The 19,819-nt window shown below is 47.2% G+C and overlaps 1 protein-coding gene across 3 annotated transcripts in view; it reads left to right on the forward strand.

Annotated features, from left to right (window-relative positions):
- The window catches only part of LOC134999112 (N-acetylated-alpha-linked acidic dipeptidase 2-like), a 197,427-nt gene that overhangs the window by 127,313 nt on the left and 50,295 nt on the right, over positions 1 to 19,819 (forward strand). For all 3 annotated transcript variants that reach the window (XM_063951405.1, XM_063951406.1, XM_063951407.1), the window contains 2 exons: positions 5,138 to 5,201; positions 6,944 to 7,011. In XM_063951405.1, coding sequence (XP_063807475.1) covers positions 5,138 to 5,201; positions 6,944 to 7,011 — 132 coding nt within the window. The remainder of the gene's footprint in view (positions 1 to 5,137; positions 5,202 to 6,943; positions 7,012 to 19,819) is intronic.

The raw sequence follows: 19,819 nt of genomic DNA on the forward strand, positions 1-19,819 counted from the left end.
GAAGAATCCATTCGCACAGCCGATCGCAAGGAGACTGACAGGAAGAGGGTGTTTGTGGGTGTCAACTGACCGTTTTCTGGGAGTGGTTGTAAAAACGCAGGCGTGTCCAAGCGTTTGCAGGGTGGGTGTCTGACGTCAATTCCGGGACCAGACAAGCTGAAGTGATCGCAGCGGCTGAGTAAGTTCAGACCTACTCAGAAACTGCACAAAACGTTTTTGTTCCGCTCGGCTGCACAACCGTTTGCACACTTGCAAAGCGAAAATACACTCCCCCATAGGCGGCGACTATCTGATCGCAGTGCTGCAAAAAATAGCTAGCGTGCGATCAGGTTGGAATGACCCCCTATGAGCAGAATGTTTGGTCACAACTGGAGAGACCTCACTGCTGGGGAAATGTTCTCCAGGCTTACATGGGGTAATGTGTTTTAAATACTAAACATTACCGGGCTGAACTTGGTCAGTTGTAGAATAAGTTGTCATGGAAGCAGATGCAAGTGGCAGGACATTAGAACATTTTGTACACCCCATATAAGCTGTCTGATTCTGTGTTTTGGACAACTGTTTATGTGACTGGATAGCTACAGAGCACATAGAGAAAAAATAACTCAGAGCTGTACTTTCTATCAAATATTTGCAGGGATATAAAGTGAATGACCTGTTAATTAAAGTACTTTTGGTCCAGACCCCCCACACAACACATTATATTGATGACAAATTTCTTAGCTGCAATAGCTTAAAAATAGGATTGTAATTACCTACCGGTAATTCCTTTTCTCATAGTCCATAGAGGATACTGGGAATCCATTTAGTACCATGGGGTATAGATGGGTCCACTAGGAGCCATGGGCACTTTAAGAATTTGATAGTGTCGGCTGGCTCCTCCCTCTATGCCCCTCCTACCAGACTCAGTCTAGGAAACTGTGCCCGAGGAGACGGACATACTTTGAGAGAAGGATATAAAAGGATAGTGGTGAGATTCTGAACCAGCACACACAAACTAGAGGAAAACCAAACTAACCAAACTTTAAACCAGGAACAGCAACCGCTGAACCAACAATACTTAACCAAGTAACAGTGCAGGAAGAAACGAAGCACCGGGCGGGCGCCTAGTATCCTCTACAGCAGGCTTTTTCAACCAGTGTGCCGTGGCACACTAGTGTGCCGCGACCAGTTGCAAGGTGTGCCGCGGAGCCAGAGCAGCTTCCTGCATCTTCAGAGTGAACTGTTGGCCCGGGCTCTTCTTTGAGGATCAGTCGTGCTCCGGCCGTGACCTATGCCTTGAAAACGGTGTGATATCATAGATCACGGCCGCCTCGTCTCACCACCCAGCCAGCCCACCTGCCTGCATACACATCTTCCAGTTCCCGCCTGCATACACAGCTTTCCTTGCCAACCCACATCCACACCTGCCCAACCGCCCGCTGCTCAGTATTCGCAGAACTCCACTATGAACAACCCCCGCCACTGAGGGACAGGGAGGAGGACAGCTGATAATATTTGTTATTTTATTTCTCCTGTGGGGGAACAATAGGATTTCAATAGGATTTATGTGGGGAGAATAATAATTTATGTATTTATGGGGAGAACAATGTGAATAATTCATGTGGGGAGCAATAGGATTTATGTGAGGAGCAATGTGATTGTTTTTTCTGTGTAGGCCAATGTATGTGTGGATTTTTTTTTACTGCGAGGGCCAATGTGTGTGTGTTTTTTTTTCCTGTGGGGAAATAATGGTGTGCCTTGGCAATTTTAAAATATTGTTCGGTGTGCCGTGAGTAAAAAAAGGTTGAAAATCACTGCTCTACAGACTACGAGAAAAGGATTTACCGGTAGGTAATTAAAATCCTATTTTCTCTTACGTCCCAGAGGATACTAGGGTCCATATTAGTACCGTGGGGATGTACCAAAGCTCCCAAACCGGGTGGGAGAGTGCTGAGGTTCCTGAAGAACTGATTGACCAAACTGAAGGTCCTCAGAGGCCAAAGTATCGAACTTGTAATACTTGGCAAACGTGTTCGAACCTGACCAAGTAGCTGCTTGGCAGAGCTGTAAAGCCGAGACACCCCGGGCAGCCGCCCAGGAAGAACCCACCGACCTAGTAGAGTGGGCCTGTACAGATTTTGGACACTGCAAACTTGCTGTGGAATAAGCATGCTGGATAGTAAGCCTGATCCAGCGTGCAATTGTCTCCTTTGAAGCAGGACACACAATTTTATTGGGATCATAGAGTCAGATTTCCTGTGACGAGCTGTCCGCTTCACATAGATCTTCAAAGCCCTCACAACATCCAAGGACTTTGAAGTAGCAGAGGTGTCGGTAACCACCGGAACCACCATAGGCTGGTTGATATGAAACGCAGACACCACCTTTGGAAGAAATTGCTGAAGAGTTCTGAGTTCAGCCCTATCTTCATGAAAAATCAAATAGGGGCTCTTGTGAGACAACGCTCTCAGCTCCGACACATGCCTCGCAGAAGCCAATGCAGTGTGACGGCCTTCCACGTAAGAAACTTGGCGTCTACGTCCTGTAAAGGCTCAAACCATTCCGATGGCAGGAACTGCAACACCACGTTGAGATCCCAAGGTGCCGTAGGAGGCACAAAGGGCGGTTGGATGTGCAGCACCCCTTTCAAAAATGTCTGAACCTCAGGGAGAGAAGCAAATTGTTTCTGGAAGAAAATGGATAAGGCCGAAATCTGGACTTTTATGGAGCCCAAACGTAGAAAAAGGAGAAAATGTCCCAGTTGAAATTCCACCGCAGGAAATTTCCTGTGCTCACACCAATAGACGTATTTTTTCCAAATACGGTGGTAATGTTTAGACGTATTCCCCTTTCTGGCTTGGATCAGGGTTGGAATAACCCTATCCGGGATCCCTTGTCCAGGCTAGAATTAGACGCTCAACCTCCATGCCATCAAACGTAGCCGTGGTAAGTCTTGATAGATGAACGCCCCCTGTTGGAAAAGGTCCTCGCGAAGAAGTAGAGGCCACGGGTCCTCTAGGAGCATCTCCAGTAGATCCGCCCATTTAAAATGGGGCTTACCGAACCGTCCGGTTTCGGAACTACAAACAGGTTGAAATAAAAACCAGGGTTTTGGGGGACTTGATAAAGATATTTATTCTATACATGAGTATATATGTATAATTGTGAATAAATTCACCCCCCCTTTATTCTAAAGAAAATATTAAAAGTTACGTTTTAAATTAATAACCATATCAATACAATATAGATTAATTTAAAAGAGTGCTCCAAAAAGGCAATCCCTTTCTTTCTCCGGCAATTGCCGGTCTTTTGTTTGTTTATAAGGTGTAAACGTGATTGTTGTAGCACCTCCAGCTAAGGATGAATAAAATCCCAAATTACTATTGGAAATTTGCTAGATAGCTGGTTATTTAGTATGCAATAAACATAAATTTTCAGGTTCTGTGCAGGGTATATTAACATGACTATAGAGTCATCTACAGATTGCCTTAAGTATTGCGTCTCCTCATTTTGGGATAATTATTCAAAATATTTGAAGTCATCCCTTTTAATGAATCTGATACTGATTCAGATCCACTAGCCTGAGAATGTGTACTATCCTGAATACACTGCAGTGATCCCTCAGATTGAGAAAAACACTCTGCTGTGCATGATACACACTCCGTTGACACAGTAAATGTGAAAGAACACACACACAGATACACACACAGGAATATAGGTTAAAACAGTTAACCCACACAGAGCCCTTCCAGGGAGACACAGAGTATAATGGAGCCAGCCACACAGCGCCCCTGTAGCTAAAGTACAAGTTTAGCTGGGTCGCAAACTAAGTATCCTTAATAGGGCTTAGTACACCAAATATTGCTCCCCTGCCTGCTATGACCTCCTGGTACCATTGAGGTGTTCTGGAGTCATTGTGGAGGAGCTGCGCTTCCCTGTCAATCTGCCTGTCTATAGCTGCAGAGGGAAAATGGCGCTGGTGAGCTGCTGGATCCTCTTATAGTGAAGCCCCGCCCCCTTAATGGCGTGCGATCTTCCCGGGTTTTTTATACTGGCTGAGGTAAATATTCTGTTCTACAGTGGGTTAAAACCCCTGCAGTGTACTGCCAGTGAGGTATCATTAGTTGATTCAGCACACCCCTCACAGCGGTCACACAGTGTCTCTGAAGCCTGGAGCGCAGCCTGCATGTCAGCGCTGCGCTCCTACCCTTGTGCCGGCATTACAGCTGGCGACCCGCTAACCGGGATGCCGGCCACCTACACGCCCCTCTTCTGACTTCTGGCTCTGTTAGGGGAGGCGGCGTGCTGCGGGTCTGTACGCTCGCCGTGGTGGGGCTTGCGAATAGGACCCTCAGGAGCTCAGTGTCCTGTCAGCAGGGAACGGGACAGTTAACCCTAGGGAGGTTGGGCCGTTCCCACCCCTAAGTCCCACGAAGCAGGCAGTCTGGTGCCAACCAGACCTGCCTGAAAATAAAAAAACAAAATAAATGCAGAAAACTCTTCAGGAGCTTCCCAAGCGTGACCGGCTCCTCCGGGCACATTCTCTACACTGAGTGTGGTAGGAGGGGCATAGAGGGAGGAGCCAGCCTTCACTATCAAATTCTTAAAGTGGCACCTAGTGGACCCGTCTATACCTCATGGTACTAATATGGACCCCAGTATCCTCTAGGACGTAAGAGAAATAACAATTACAACTGGTTAGAGTTGCTATCCATGCAACACAGCAAGTAGCTCCACATTTTAATGGTCTTACTATGGTGCATGAGGTTGGGTGTTTAAGTCCCCTGCATGGCATAAACAGCGAAGTGGGTTTTAAATACAGATGAATTTAACAAAAAGTTATTATTGGCAAGGTGCATGCAAATCTCAGTTGATACTGTAGCTTATAAGTTAAGTGCATGAACATGGTACAGGAAATTTGGTGTTCAAATCCGTTGTTTGAATCGTTCTAAAGGTAAGTGATATCTATCTACAGTATGTATACACAGTATATTCCATTTTTTTTTTTCTTTTCCTTTTCTGTTCTTATATATTAGTTTAGGAAGTTCCATACTAAATTGATTTTTGTTTATTGAAGATAAACTGTAGCAAATTTGTAGGTTTATAGTTGTTTTTGTTTTTTTAAACCGTTTTTCCTTTTTCTTTAAACTTGCAGGAAAATGCTAAAATTCTTCACGAACGTGGTGTAGCCTATATCAATTCCGACTCTTCCATAGAAGGTAAGATTATGTCTCATTACTATATGAGGGGTAAAGGGTTACTTACAGTTTATAAATACTAAAAGACGTCTTGTCTTATACTTTTGTAAGACCAACATTCAGTCCTCCTGTAATATATACTACTGCCGTTACTGTACATAACGTAGCGGTTTGCACAAATAGCCCTATTGCCACAGGTTTAGCCCAGCAATGGAGCTTATTGTGTTACCCAATGTATCAAAAGCGTTACTCCTGGCAATCACCATAATTATGCAGTAGGTACTTCTATTTTAATGAGTAGTCACAATGGGCCTAATTCAGACCTGATCAGCAGCAAATTTGTTAGCAGATGGGCAAAACCATGTGCACTGCAGGGGGGGCAGATATAACATCAGCAGAGAGAGTTAGACGTGAGTGGGGTGTGTTCAAACTGAAAGCCTAAAGGGTATATTCAATTAGCGTCGGATCCATTCCGACATGCATTTGTCGGAATGGATCCGACAACACCTATTCAAATCTCATCTCAATTCGACTAATTCAAGTCGAATTGAGATGAGGGACCCAGAGGAGGAGAGGGGGGCAGCTGCGGAAGACAGCCGCCGGCAGACGGAGGAGACCTGCGCTACAGGAGGATATCACATAGCCGCCCGACCTCACGGCAGTGTCCACCCGGCTTCAGCAAGCGTGACCTCACTTGCTGGAGCCAGGTGGAAGCTGCCGCGAGCGGCGTGCCTGTGTGACACCCTGCTGCAGCGCTGATCTCCTCCGTCTGCCGGCAGCTGTCTCCCGTCTCCCTGCGGCTCTATCCCCTCTTCTGCTCAAATCCTCATCTCAGTCCAATATTTTTTTATGTCTGACCGAGATGGTCGAAAAGGGGGCCCATTTTCGACACAAGCACATGGATCGGCAGCTATTCCGCCAATCCACGTGCTTTTCGACAAGTCGAATTCATCGACTTGTCGAATAGGACTGAATAGGCCGAATCAAGATTCGAACTTAAAAAGTTGAAAACTGACGTCTTTTCGACAGACTGCAGTTTTCGACACCAAGTGAATATACTCCTTGTAGTGGTCTATCAGGAACATGGTAAATGGACATATATTAAATGGACAGTCATACAGTATTTGGATTGGGGTTTCGGTTGATCAGACAGGGCTGTAATGAGGGGTAACTGGTACCACCATCTAAAAAGCAATGCTTAACGGTGGTACCATTTGCTGCCTCATCAGCATCTGTTTCCAGCTTGAGTGGTACCTGCCACATACAGGACGATCATAGGATGTGCTCAGTGACCAACTTCCCGCACTAAGCTGCTGTTCTGTGGCGCTGTGATGTCACGTGTGTCGGCCCAGGGTGCTTTGTCATCCTGCTGTGGCACAGTGATTAGGAACCAGGCCTAATTAGTCGTCTAAAGTTTCCACCAGGGAACCGTAAGAAATATGGAGGTTTTATTTTACCGGCATATACATTCCAAACAGCGCACTGACAGTCCATTAAATATTGCTTGTACTATAGTTGCAGCGGCGTATGCTGAATCTTCTAGTTCATCAAAGCTGTCTAGACCTGTAGATGTCCTACAACTTCAGCTTTCATATAGACTGGTCTGCCTTTGCTTAACGCTGTACTGTCCATTTTTTACTCCTTACACTTCTTAAAAAACCTTATTTATCCAGGTAATTTACTAGATATTCTCACTGAAAGTCTCTCAGGGGTTTAGTTCAACTCACTGTAGCACATATTGAATAATATATTTTACATTTCAGGCAACTACACGTTGAGAGTTGATTGCACCCCACTGTTGTACCAACTGGTGTATAATCTGACTAAAGAGGTAAGTCTTAGAGACAGTGATTCTATTGTTTGTGATAAATATTCTATTTTAGGCCAGGCCAACCTGTGGCTCTCCAGCTGTTGTAAAATTACACATCCCAGCATGCCCTGCAACACATAGCATTCCATGCTGGGACATGAGAGCCACAGCTTGGCCAGGACTGTTCTAGCCCTTTAAAGAGCAAATAATGTAGCTCATTAAATGACTTTATATTATCATTTATACCATTGGCTTTATTTCATTGTACTGTGTTTGTTTGTTTGTTTGGTGTCATGATCACCCTCACTCTTCAAAGTTGTGTAATACGTTGGTGCATTTTAAATAACAGATAAAAATGCTAACAAGCCTTTCTAGAAAAAAAGGTGTTTCTAGCAAAATGTTCTTCAAAAGCAGAAGTTGTTGGCAAACGGGCAATCATTTTATAACACAATAAGCCCCAAAGCAGTAGCTAAGCCACAGAGTACGGATATTGAAGTGATAAAGCTGTACAGTAGCATGGGTGGTATTTGAAAGTGTAGAATGAGCACTTTGGAAAAACAAACGATTCAGCAAGTAAATATTCATCCTCTCATCGGGATTTTTTAAATATCATCATTTGTGTGGAGTTACACATATATACTTAGGACTATGGGCTTGTATGTATCTTGAGCCCCTATTCCTGGCTCTAAAATAGAGATACATCAAATCCATGTTTTAAGATGTTGTCTACTTTTACAAAAGAAGCCACTAGATACAAAGTGGAATCAGAACTGTTATTGTCAACTTAAAATGAAGCAGAACCTGTATGTTTAGTTGCTGTTCATTAAATCCACAGATTAATTAGGATTTGGAGTCTCCTGTGTGCACTTTGAGGACTTGGTTGATCATGATGGTTTCTAAAAATCTGTAAAACCTGGGTTAATCCTGAACTGGATACTAGAGTTGTGTATGTACCCATGGGCCTAATTCGGAACGCTACTCCGACAGTGTTTGCATGCTGGAGCCCTGTGCAGTGTGCGCACGTGCAGAAGCTACACTGTGCGTGCGCACATAGTAAGATGTGATGGCATCTCACATGTGTGGACGCCTCTGCCTGGTTGACAGGCAAAGGCATTCGTGGGGCGGGATGGGGCACTGCAGTGGCGTTTTAGGGGAGCGGTTCACGGCAACTGCGTGACATCACATGCAGCCACTGTTAGCTTAAAAATGGCAGCCTGCCGTCTGCCTTTAGCGGCTAGACTGCACAGGCTGAAGGCAACCCTAAACATGTGAGAGCATTGCCATCTTGCGATGGGCTTGAATGTTTGCGAGGGGGGGGGGGGGGGGGGGGGTCAGGACCCGGCATGCAAGGCAGACTTGCCCTGTGCTGGGCGACCCCCCCCCCCCCCCCCCCCACACACACACACACACATACACACACACACACACACATGTCAGAGTAAAGGGATGTGGACGTATGCTTTTTTTAGTTGGATTAAGTAGGAAGCTACACGTCCAGGCTCCTCTCACCATACAGACCGCACAGTCCGTGCAATTTAAAAATGCCACCCCCACTTGACCCTGTATGACAAATACTGCATAGAGCTAGAGGATGTTATAATAGGATTTTAATACCTACCGGTAAATCCTTTTCTCTCAGTCCGTAGAGGATGCTGGGGACACTTCAAGAACCATGGGGTATAGACGGGATCCGCAGGAGACATAGGCACTTTAAGACTTTGAAGGGGTGTGAACTGGCTCCTCCCTCTATGCCCCTCCTCCAGACTCCAGTTATAGGAACTGTGCCCAGGGAGACGGACATTTCGAGGAAAAGGATTTTTGGTTTAAACTAAGGTGAGATACATACCAGCTCACACCATAAACATGCCGTACAACATGGCATTTAACAGAACTCCAGTCAACGGCATGAACCATGTCAGCAACAGGCTGACTATAACAGAAACACAACCTGTGTGTAAACATAACTAATAACTGCAGATAGAGTCCGCACTGGGACGGGCACCCAGCATCCTCTACGGACTAAGAGAAAAGGATTTACCGGTAGGTATTAAAATCCTATTTTCTCATACGTCCTAGAGGATGCTCGGGACACTTCAAGAACCATGGGGTTTATACCAAAGCTCTAGAACGGGCGGGAGAGTGCGGATGACTTTGCAGCACCGATTGACAAAACATGAGGTCCTCATCAGCCAGGGTATCAAACTTGTAAAATTTCGCAAAAGTGTTTGAACCCGACCAAGTAGCTGCTCGGCAGAGTTGTAATGCCGAGACCCCCCGGGTAGCCGCCCAGGATGAGCCCACCTTTCTGGTAGAGTGGGCCTTCACTGATTTTGGTAACGGCAGTCCAGCCATAGAATGAGCATGCTGAATTGTATTACAGATCCAGCGCGCAATAGTCTACTCAGAAGCAGGCATCCCAATCTTGTTGGCAACATACAAGACAAACAGAGCTTCCGGTTTCCTAAGTTGAGCCATTCTGGTGACATAAATCTTTAAGGCACTGACAACATCGAGAGATTTTGACTCCGCGAAGGCGTCAGTGGCCACCGGTACCACAATAGGCTGGTTCATGTAGAACGATGAAACCACCTTCGGCAGAAATTGTTGACGAGTCCTCAACTCCGCTCTATCTTCATGGAAGATTAAATAAGGACTCTTGTGAGACAAAGCCGCTAACTCAGACACCCGCCTTGCGGATGCTAAGGCCAATAGCATGACCACTTTCCAAGTGAGAAATTTCAACTCTACCTTCTGTAAAGGTTCAAACCAATGTGACTGAAGGAAATGCAACACCACGTTAAGATCCCATGGTGCCACTCGGGGCACAAATGGAGGTTGGATGTGCAAAACTCCTTTCACGAAAGTCTGAACTTCTGGAAGGGAGGCCAATTGTTTTTGAAAGAAAACTGATAAGGCCGAAATTTGTACTTTAATCGAGCCTAACTTTAGGCCCGCATCCACACCTGCTTGCAGGAAATGGAGAAAACGCCCGAGCAGAAATTCTACCGTAGGAGCCTTCTTGGATTCACACCAAGACACATATTTTCTCCAAATACGGTGATAATGTTTAGACGTTACTCCTTTTCTAGCCTGAAGAAGTGTGGGAATGACTTCACTGGGAATACCCTTTCGGCTAGGATCCGGCGTTCAACCGCCAAGCCGTCAAACGTAGCCGCGGTAAGTCGTGATATATGCACGGCCCCTGCTGTAACAGATCCTCTCGTAGAGGAAGAGGCCAGCGATCTCTTATGAGTAATTCCTGAAGATCTGGATACCAAGTCCTCCTTGGCCAGTCCGGAACAATGAGGATCGCCTGAACCTTTGTTCTTCTTATGATCTTTAGCACCTTTGGAATGAGTGGAAGTGGAGGGAACACGTACACCGACTGAAACACCAATGGAGTCACCAGCGCGTCCACTGCCATTGCTTGAGGGTCCCCCGACCTGGAACAATATCTCTGAAGTATCTTGTTGAGGCGAGACGCCATCATGTCTATTTGATGAATTCCCCAAAGACTTGTCACTTCTGTGAAGACCCCACTCTCCTGGATGGAGATCGTGTCTGCTGAGGAAGTCTGCTTCACAGTTGTCCACTCCTGGAATGAAGATTGCTGACAGAGCGCTTGTATGTCTTTCCGCCCAGCTGAGAATTTTTGTGGCCTCTGCCATTGCCGCCCTGCTCTTTGTTCCGCCGTGGCGTTTATGTGCGCTACTGCTGTTATGTTGTCCGACTGTATTAGGAAGGGCAGGTTGCGAAGAAGACGTTCCGCTTGAAGAAGGCCGTTGTAAATGGCCCTTAACTCTAGAACGTTTATGTGTAAACAAACTTCTTGGCTTGACCATTTTCCCTGGAAGGTTTCCCCCTGTGTGACTGCTCCCTAGCCTCGGAGACTCGCATTCGTGGTTACTAGGATCCAGTCCTGGATCCCGAACCTGCGTCCCTCTAGGAGGTGAGAGCTGTGCAGCCACCACAGGAGTGAGATTCTGGTCTTGGAAGACAGGATTATTTTCCAGTGCATGTGCAGATGGGATCCGGACCATTTGTCCAATAGGTCCCACTGAAACACTCTGGCATAGAATCTGCCAAATTGAATGGCCTCGTAGGCCTCCTCCATCTTCCCCAGCAATCGAGTGCATTGATGGATTGATACTCTCGCTGGTTTCAGAATTTGTTTGACCAAACTCTGAATTTCCAGAGCCTTCTCTTCTGGAAGAAAAACTCTCTAATTCCGTGTCCAGAATCATTCCCAAAAACGACAGCCGTTTCGCCGTATTCAACTGTGACTTCGGCAAGTTTAGGAGCCAACCATGTTGCTGCAGAACTGTCAGGGAGAGCGCAATGTCCTGCTCCAGCTTGTCTTTGGATCTCGCCTTTATCAGGAGATCGTCCAAGTAAGGGATAATTGTGACTCCTTGTTTGCGAAGGAGAACCATCATTTCCGCCATTACTTTGGTGAAAATCCTCGGAGCCGTGCACAGACCAAACGGCAACGTCTGAAATTGGTAATGACAATCCTGAATAGCAAACCTCAGGTAAGCCTGATGCGGAGGATATATGGGGACGTGTAAGTAGGCATCCTTTATGTCGACCGACACCATGAAATCCCCTTCCTCCAGACTGGAGATCACTTGCTCGGAGAGATTCCATCTTGAATTTGAATCTTCTTAGGTAAAGATTGAGGGACTTTAGGTCCAGAATTGGTCTGACCGAGCTGTCCAGTTTCGGGACCACAAACAGGCTTGAATAAAAGCCTTCTCTCTGTTGTGACGGGGGAACCCTGATAATGTCTTGATTTAGACACAACTTTTGTATTGCGTCGCATATAACCTTCCTGTCCGGAAGAGAAGCTGGTAAGGCCGATTTGAAAAATCGGTGAGGGGAACGTCTTGAAACTCCAGTTTGTACCCTTGGGACACTATGTCTAAAACCCATGTGTCCAGGTCCGAACGAGCCCAGAATTGACTGAAGAGCTTGAGACGCGCCCCCACCGGTGCGGACTCCCGCAAAGGAGCCCCAGCGTCATGCGGTGGATTTGGCAGAAGCCGGGGAGGACTTCTGCTCCTGGGAACCTGCCACAGCCGGAGATTTTTTACCTTTTCCTCTTCCCCTATTAGCAGGGAAGGAATAACCTTGGCCTTTTTTGTATTTATTTGGCCGAAAGGACTGCATCTGAAAGTGGTGAGCTTTCTTTTGTTGTGGAGGAACATAAGTCAAAAATGACGATTTACCCGCGGTAGCCGTAGATACCAAATCAGTGAGACCCTCACCAAACAAGACACTACCTTTATATGGGAGAGACTCCATAGCTTTCTTAGAGTCAGCATTCCATTGATGAATCCACAATGCTCGTCGAGCTGAAATTGCCATGGCATTGGCTTTTGATCCCAAAATGCCAATATCTCTCGCTGTCTCCATTAGGTAGGCCGCAGCTGATATAACCCAGAGTTAACAGGGTATCTATATCAGATGACAAGTTATCTGCACATTTTTCAAAAGCACTACTCACCCACGCCGATGCAATGGTTGGTCTGAGCAGCGAACCTGTGGCGACGTAAATGGATTTTCTCTGACGTCCTAAGTGGATGCTGGGACTCCGTAAGGACCATGGGGAATAGCGGCTCCGCAGGAGACTGGGCACAACTAAAAGAAAGCTTTAGACTACTGGTGTGCACTGGCTTCTCCCACTATGACCCTCCTCCAGACTTCAGTTAGAATCTTGTGCCCGGCTGAGCTGGATGCACACTAGGGGCTCTCCTGAGCTCCTAGAAAGAAAGTATATTTAGGTTTTTTATTTTACAGTGAGATCTGCTGGCAACAGACTCACTGCAGCGAGGGACTAAGGGGAGAAGAAGCGAACCTACCTGACTGGAGGTAGCTTGGGCTTCTTAGTAGAGATGAGCGGGTTCGGTTTCTCGGAAACCGAACCCCCCCGAACTTCAGCCTTTTTACACGGGTCCGAGGCAGACTCGGATCTTCCCGCCTTGCTCGGCTAACCCGAGCGCGCCCGAACGTCATCATCCCGCTGTCGGATTCTCGTGAGGCTCGTATTCTATTGCGAGACTCGGATTCTATATAAGGAGCCGCGCGTCGCCGCCATTTTCACACGTGCATTGAGATTGATAGGGAGAGGACGTGGCTGGCGTCCTCTCCGTTTAGAGTAGACTAGAGAGTAGAGACACTTGATTTACTAATTTTGGGGAGCATATTAGGACGGAGTACTACTTGCTGATAGTGTGACCAGTGACCACCAGTTTAATTAATCCGTTCTCTGCCTGAAAAAAAACGATACACAGTGTGACAGTCACATACCATATCTGTGCTCAGCCTCAGTGTGCCCTCAGTGTGCTGCATCATCTATGTAATACTGTATATCTGACTGTGCTGAGTGCTCACTGCTCAAACAGCTTAATTGTGGGGGAGACTGGGGAGCAGTTATAGCAGGAGTACATATTTTAACAGTGCACACTTTTGCTGCCAGAGTGCCACTGCCAGTGTGACTGACCAGTGACCACTACTACTTGCTGATAGTGTGACCAGTGACCACCAGTTTAATTAATCCGTTCTCTGCCTGAAAAAAAACGATACACAGTGTGACACAGTCACATACCATATCTGTGCTCAGCCTCAGTGTGCCCTCAGTGTGCTGCATCATCTATGTAATACTGTATATCTGACTGTGCTGAGTGCTCACTGCTCACACAGCTTAATTGTGGGGGAGACTGGGGAGCAGTTATAGCAGGAGTACATATTTTAACAGTGCACACTTTTGCTGCCAGAGTGCCACTGCCAGTGTGACTGACCAGTGACCAGTGACCACCAGTATATTGTGATTGTCTGCCTGAAAAAGTTAAACACTCGTCGTGTGGTGTTTTTATTCTATAAACGCATTCTGCTGACAGTGTCCAGCAGGTCCGTCATTATATAATATATACCTGTCCGGCTGCAGTAGTGATATATATATATATTTTTTTATATCATTATCATCCAGTCTATATTAGCAGCAGACGCAGTACGGTAGTCCACGGCTGTAGCTACCTCTGTGTCGGCAGTCGCTCGTCAATCCATAAGTATACTAGTATCCATCCATCTCCATTGTTTACCTGAGGTGCCTTTTAGTTGTGCCTATTAAAATATGGAGAACAAAAATGTTGAGGTTCCAAAAATAGGGAAAGATCAAGATCGACTTCCACCTCGTGCTGAAGCTGCTGCCACTAGTCATGGCCGAGACGATGAAATGCCAGCAACGTCGTCTGCCAAGGCCGATGCCCAATGTCATAGTACAGAGCATGTAAAATCCAAAACACCAAATATCAGTAAAAAAAGGACTCAAAAATCTAAAATAAAATTGTCGGAGGAGAAGCGTAAACTTGCCAATATGCCATTTACCACACGGAGTGGCAAGGAACGGCTGAGGCCCTGGCCTATGTTCATGGCTAGTGGTTCAGCTTCACATGAGGATGGAAGCACTCAGCCTCTCGCTAGAAAAATGAAAAGACTCAAGCTGGCAAAAGCACAGCAAAGAACTGTGCGTTCTTCGAAATCACAAATCCACAAGGAGAGTCCAATTGTGTCGTTTGCGATGCCTGACCTTCCCAACACTGGATGTGAAGAGCATGCGCCTTCCACCATTTGCACGCCCCCTGCAAGTGCTGGAAGGAGCACCCGCAGTCCAGTTCCTGATAGTCAGATTGAAGATGTCAGTGTTGAAGTACACCAGGATGAGGAGGATATGGGTGTTGCTGGCGCTGGGGAGGAAATTGACCAGGAGGATTCTGATGGTGAGGTGGTTTGTTTAAGTCAGGCACCCGGGGAGACACCTGTTGTCCGTGGGAGGAATAGGGCCGTTGACATGCCTGGTGAAAATACCAAAAAAATCAGCTCTTCGGTGTGGAAGTATTTCAACAGAAATGCGGACAACATTTGTCAAGCCGTGTGTTGCCTTTGTCAAGCTGTAATAAGTAGGGGTAAGGACGTTAACCACCTCGGAACATCCTCCCTTATACGTCACCTGCAGCGCATTCATCATAAGTCAGTGACAAGTTCAAAAACTTTGGGCGACAGCGGAAGCAGTCCACTGACCAGTAAATCCCTTCCTCTTGTAACCAAGCTCACGCAAACCACCCCACCAACTCCCTCAGTGTCAATTTCCTCCTTCCCCAGGAATGCCAATAGTCCTGCAGGCCATGTCACTGGCAATTATGACGAGTCCTCTCCTGCCTGGGATTCCTCCGATGCATCCTTGCGTGTAACGCCTACTGCTGCTGGCGCTGCTGTTGTTGCTGCTGGGAGTCGATGGTCATCCCAGAGGGGAAGTCGTACTCGTAAGACCACTTTTACTACTTCCACCAAGCAATTGACTGTCCAACAGTCCTTTGCGAGGAAGATGAAATATCACAGCAGTCATCCTGCTGCAAAGCGGATAACTGAGGCCTTGGCATCCTGGGCGGTGAGAAACGTGGTTCCGGTATCCATCATTACTGCAGAGGCAACTAGAGACTTGTTGGAGGTACTGTGTCCCCGGTACCAAATACCATCTAGGTTCCATTTCTCTAGGCAGGCGATACCGAAAATGTACACAGACCTCAGAAAAAGACTCACCAGTGTCCTAAAAAATGCAGTTGTACCCAATGTCCACTTAACCACGGACATGTGGGCAGGCTCAGGACTATATGACTGTGACAGCCCACTGGGTAGATGTATGGACTCCCGCCGCAAGAACAGCAGCGGCGGCACCAGTAGCAGCATCTCGCAAACGCCAACTCTTTCCTAGGCAGGCTACGCTTTGTATCACCGCTTTCCAGAATACGCACACAGCTAAAAACCTCTTACGGCAACTGAGGAAGATCATCGCAGAATGGCTTACCCCAATTGGACTCTCCTGTGGATTTGTGGCATCGGACAACGCCAGCAATATTGTGTGTGCATTAAATCTGGGCAAATTCCAGCACGTCCCATGTTTTGCACATACCTTGAATTTGGTGGTGCAGAATTATTTAAAAAACGAGAGGGGCGTGCAAGAGATGCTGTCGGTGGCCAGAAGAATTGCGGGACACTTTCGGCGTACAGGCACCACGTACAGAAGACTGGAGCACCACCAAAAACGCCTGAACCTGCCCTGCCATCATCTGAAGCAAGAAGTGGTAACGAGGTGGAATTCAACCCTCTATATGCTTCAGAGGTTGGAGGAGCAGCAAAAGGCCATTCAAGCCTATACAACTGAGCACGATATAGGAGGTGGAATGCACCTGTCTCAAGCGCAGTGGAGAATGATTTCAACGTTGTGCAAGGTTCTGCAACCTTTTGAACTTGCCACACGTGAAGTCAGTTCAGACACTGCCAGCCTGAGTCAGGTCATTCCCCTCATCAGGCTTTTGCAGAAGAAGCTGGAGACATTGAAGGAGGAGCTAACACAGAGCGATTCCGCTAGGCATGTGGGACTTGTGGATGGAGCCCTTAATTCGCTTAACAAGGATTCACGGGTGGTCAATCTGTTGAAATCAGAGCACTACATTTTGGCCACCGTGCTCGATCCTAGATTTAAAACCTACCTTGGATCTCTCTTTCCGGCAGACACAAGTCTGCTGGGGTTCAAAGAACTGCTGGTGACAAAATTGTCAAGTCAAGCGGAACTCGACCTGTCAACATCTCCTCCTTCACATTCTCCCGCAACTGGGGGTGCGAGGAAAAGGCTCAGAATTCCGAGCCCACCCGCTGGCGGTGATGCAGGGCAGTCTGAAGCGACTGCTGATGCTGACATCTGGTCCGGACTGAAGGACCTGCCAACGATTACGGACATGTCGTCTACTGTCACTGCATATGATTCTCTCCCCATTGAAAGAATGGTGGAGGATTATATGAGTGACCGCATCCAAGTAGGCACGTCAGACAGTCCGTACTTATACTGGCAGGAAAAAGAGGCAATTTGGAGGCCCTTGCACAAACTGGCTTTATTCTACCTAAGTTGCCCTCCCACAAGTGTGTACTCCGAAAGAGTGTTTAGTGCCGCCGCTCACCTTGTCAGCAATTGGCGTACGAGGTTACATCCAGAAAATGTGGAGAAGATGATGTTCATTAAAATGAATTATAATCAATTCCTCCGTGGAGACATTGACCAGCAGCAATTGCCTCCACAAAGTACACAGGGAGCTGAGATGGTGGATTCCAGTGGGGACGAATTGATAATCTGTGAGGAGGAGGATGTACACGGTGATATATCGGAGGATGATGATGAGGTGGACATCTTGCCTCTGTAGAGCCAGTTTGTGCAAGGAGAGATTAATTGCTTCTTTTTTGGTGGGGGTCCAAACCAACCCGTCATTTCAGTCACAGTCGTGTGGCAGACCCTGTCACTGAAATGATGGGTTGGTTAAAGTGTGCATGTCCTGTTTATACAACATAAGGGTGGGTGGGAGGGCCCAAGGACAATTCCATCTTGCACCTCTTTTTTCTTTCATTTTTCTTTGCGTCATGTGCTGTTTGGGGGGTGTTTTTTGGAAGGGCCATCCTGCGTGACACTGCAGTGCCACTCCTAGATGGGCCAGGTGTTTGTGTCGGCCACTAGGGTCGCTTAGCTTACTCACACAGCTACCTCATTGCGCCTCTATTTTTCTTTGCGTCATGTGCTGTTTGGGGAGTGTTTTTTGGAAGGGCCATCCTGCGTGACACTGCAGTGCCACTCCTAGATGGGCCAGGTGTTTGTGTCGGCCACTTGGGTCGCTTAGCTTAGCCATCCAGCGACCTCGGTGCAAATTTTAGGACTAAAAATAATATTGTGAGGTGTTCAGAATAGACTGAAAATGAGTGGAAATTATGGTTATTGAGGTTAATAATACTTTGGGATCAAAATGACCCCCAAATTCTATGATTTAAGCTGTTTTTTAGGGTTTTTTGAAAAAAACACCCGAATCCAAAACACACCCGAATCCGACAAAAAAAATTCGGTAAGGTTTTGCCAAAACGCGTTCGAACCCAAAACACGGCCGCGGAACCGAACCCAAAACCAAAACACAAAACCCGAAAAATTTCCGGTGCTCATGAAAAATTTCCGGTGCTCATCACTACTTCTTAGGCTACTGGACACCATTAGCTCCAGAGGGATCGAACACAGGTCCCGACCTCGATCGTTCGGTCCCGGAGCCGTGCCGCCGGCCCCCTTACAGAGCCAGAAGCAAGAAGTGTTCCGGAAAATCGGCGGCAGAAGACTTCTGTCTTCAACAAGGTAGCGCACAGCACTGCAGCTGTGCGCCATTGCTCCTCATGCACACCTCACACTCCGGTCACTGATGGGTGCAGGGCGCTGGGGGGGGGCGCCCTGAGGGCAATATAATACACCTTGGCTGGCAAATCTACACCATATATAGTCAAGAAGGCTATATAGGTGTAAAAAAATACCCCTGCCAGAATTCCAGAAAAAGCGGGAGAAGTCCGCCGGAAAAGGGGCGGGGCTATCTCCCTCAGCACACTGCCGCCATTTTTCCCTCACAGCTCCGCTGGAAGGACGCTCCCTGGCTCTCCCCTGCAGTGTCAAGCTACATAAGGGTAAAAAAGAGAGGGGGGGCACTAAATTTAGGCGCAGTATATATAATATAAGCAGCTATAAGGGAAAAAGCACTCATTTATAGTGGGATCCCTGTGTTATATAGCGCTCTGGTGTGTGCTGGCATACTCTCTCTGTCTCCCCAAAGGGCTTTGTGGGTCCTGTCCTCGGTCAGAGAATTCCCTGTGTGTATGCGGTGTGTCGGTACGGCTGTGTCGACATGTTTGATGAGGAGGCTTATGTGGAGGCGGAGCAGATGCCTATAAATGTGATGTCACCCCCTGCGGGGCCGACACCTGCGTGGATGGTTATGTGGAAGGAACTACGTGACAGTGTCGACTCCTTACATAAAAGGTTTGACAACATACCAAATATGGGACAGCCGGCTTCTCATCCTGTGCCTGCCCAGGCGTCTCAAAAGCCATCAGGGGCTCTAAAACGCCCGCTACCTCAGATGGCAGACACAGATGTCGACACGGATACTGACTCCAGTGTCGACGACGATGAGACTAATGTAACTTCCAATAGGGCCACACGTTACATGATTGAGGCAATGAAAAATGTGTTGCACATTTCTGATGTTACCCCCTGTACCACAAAAAAGGGTATTATGTTTGGAGAGAAAAAACTACCAGTAGTTTTTCCTCCATCTGAGGAATTAAATGAAGTGCGTGAAGAAGCGTGGGCTTCCCCCGATAAGAAACTAATAATTTCTAAAAGGTTCCTAATGGCGTACCCTTTCCCGCCAGAGGATAGGTCACGTTGGGAAACATCCCCTAGGGTGGATAAAGCGCTCACACGCTTGTCAAAGAAGGTGGCACTACCGTCTCCGGATACGGCCGTCTTAAAGGAACCTGCTGATAGAAAGCAGGAGGCTATCCTGAAGTCTGTATATACACACACAGGTATTATACTGAGACCAGCTATTGCTTCAGCATGGATGTGCAGTGCTGCAGCTGCGTGGTCAGATTCCCTGTCGGAAAATATTGATACCCTAGACAGGGACACTATATTGCTAACCGTAGAGCATATTAAAGACGCAGTCTTATACATGAGAGATGCACAGAGGGATATTTGCCGGCTGGCATCTAAAATAAGTGCAATGTCCATTTCTGCCAGGAGAGGGTTATGGACTCGGCAGTGGACAGGTGATGCAGACTCAAAAAGGCACATGGAAGTTTTGCCTTATAAAGGTGAGGAGATGTTCGGGGATGGTCTCTTGGACCTAGTTTCCACAGCAACTGCTGGGAAATCTGCATTTTTACCCCATGTTCCCTCACAGCCAAAGAAAGC

Source organism: Pseudophryne corroboree, chromosome 2 (assembly GCF_028390025.1).
Source record: "Pseudophryne corroboree isolate aPseCor3 chromosome 2, aPseCor3.hap2, whole genome shotgun sequence".
Lineage (NCBI taxonomy): Eukaryota > Metazoa > Chordata > Amphibia > Anura > Myobatrachidae > Pseudophryne > Pseudophryne corroboree.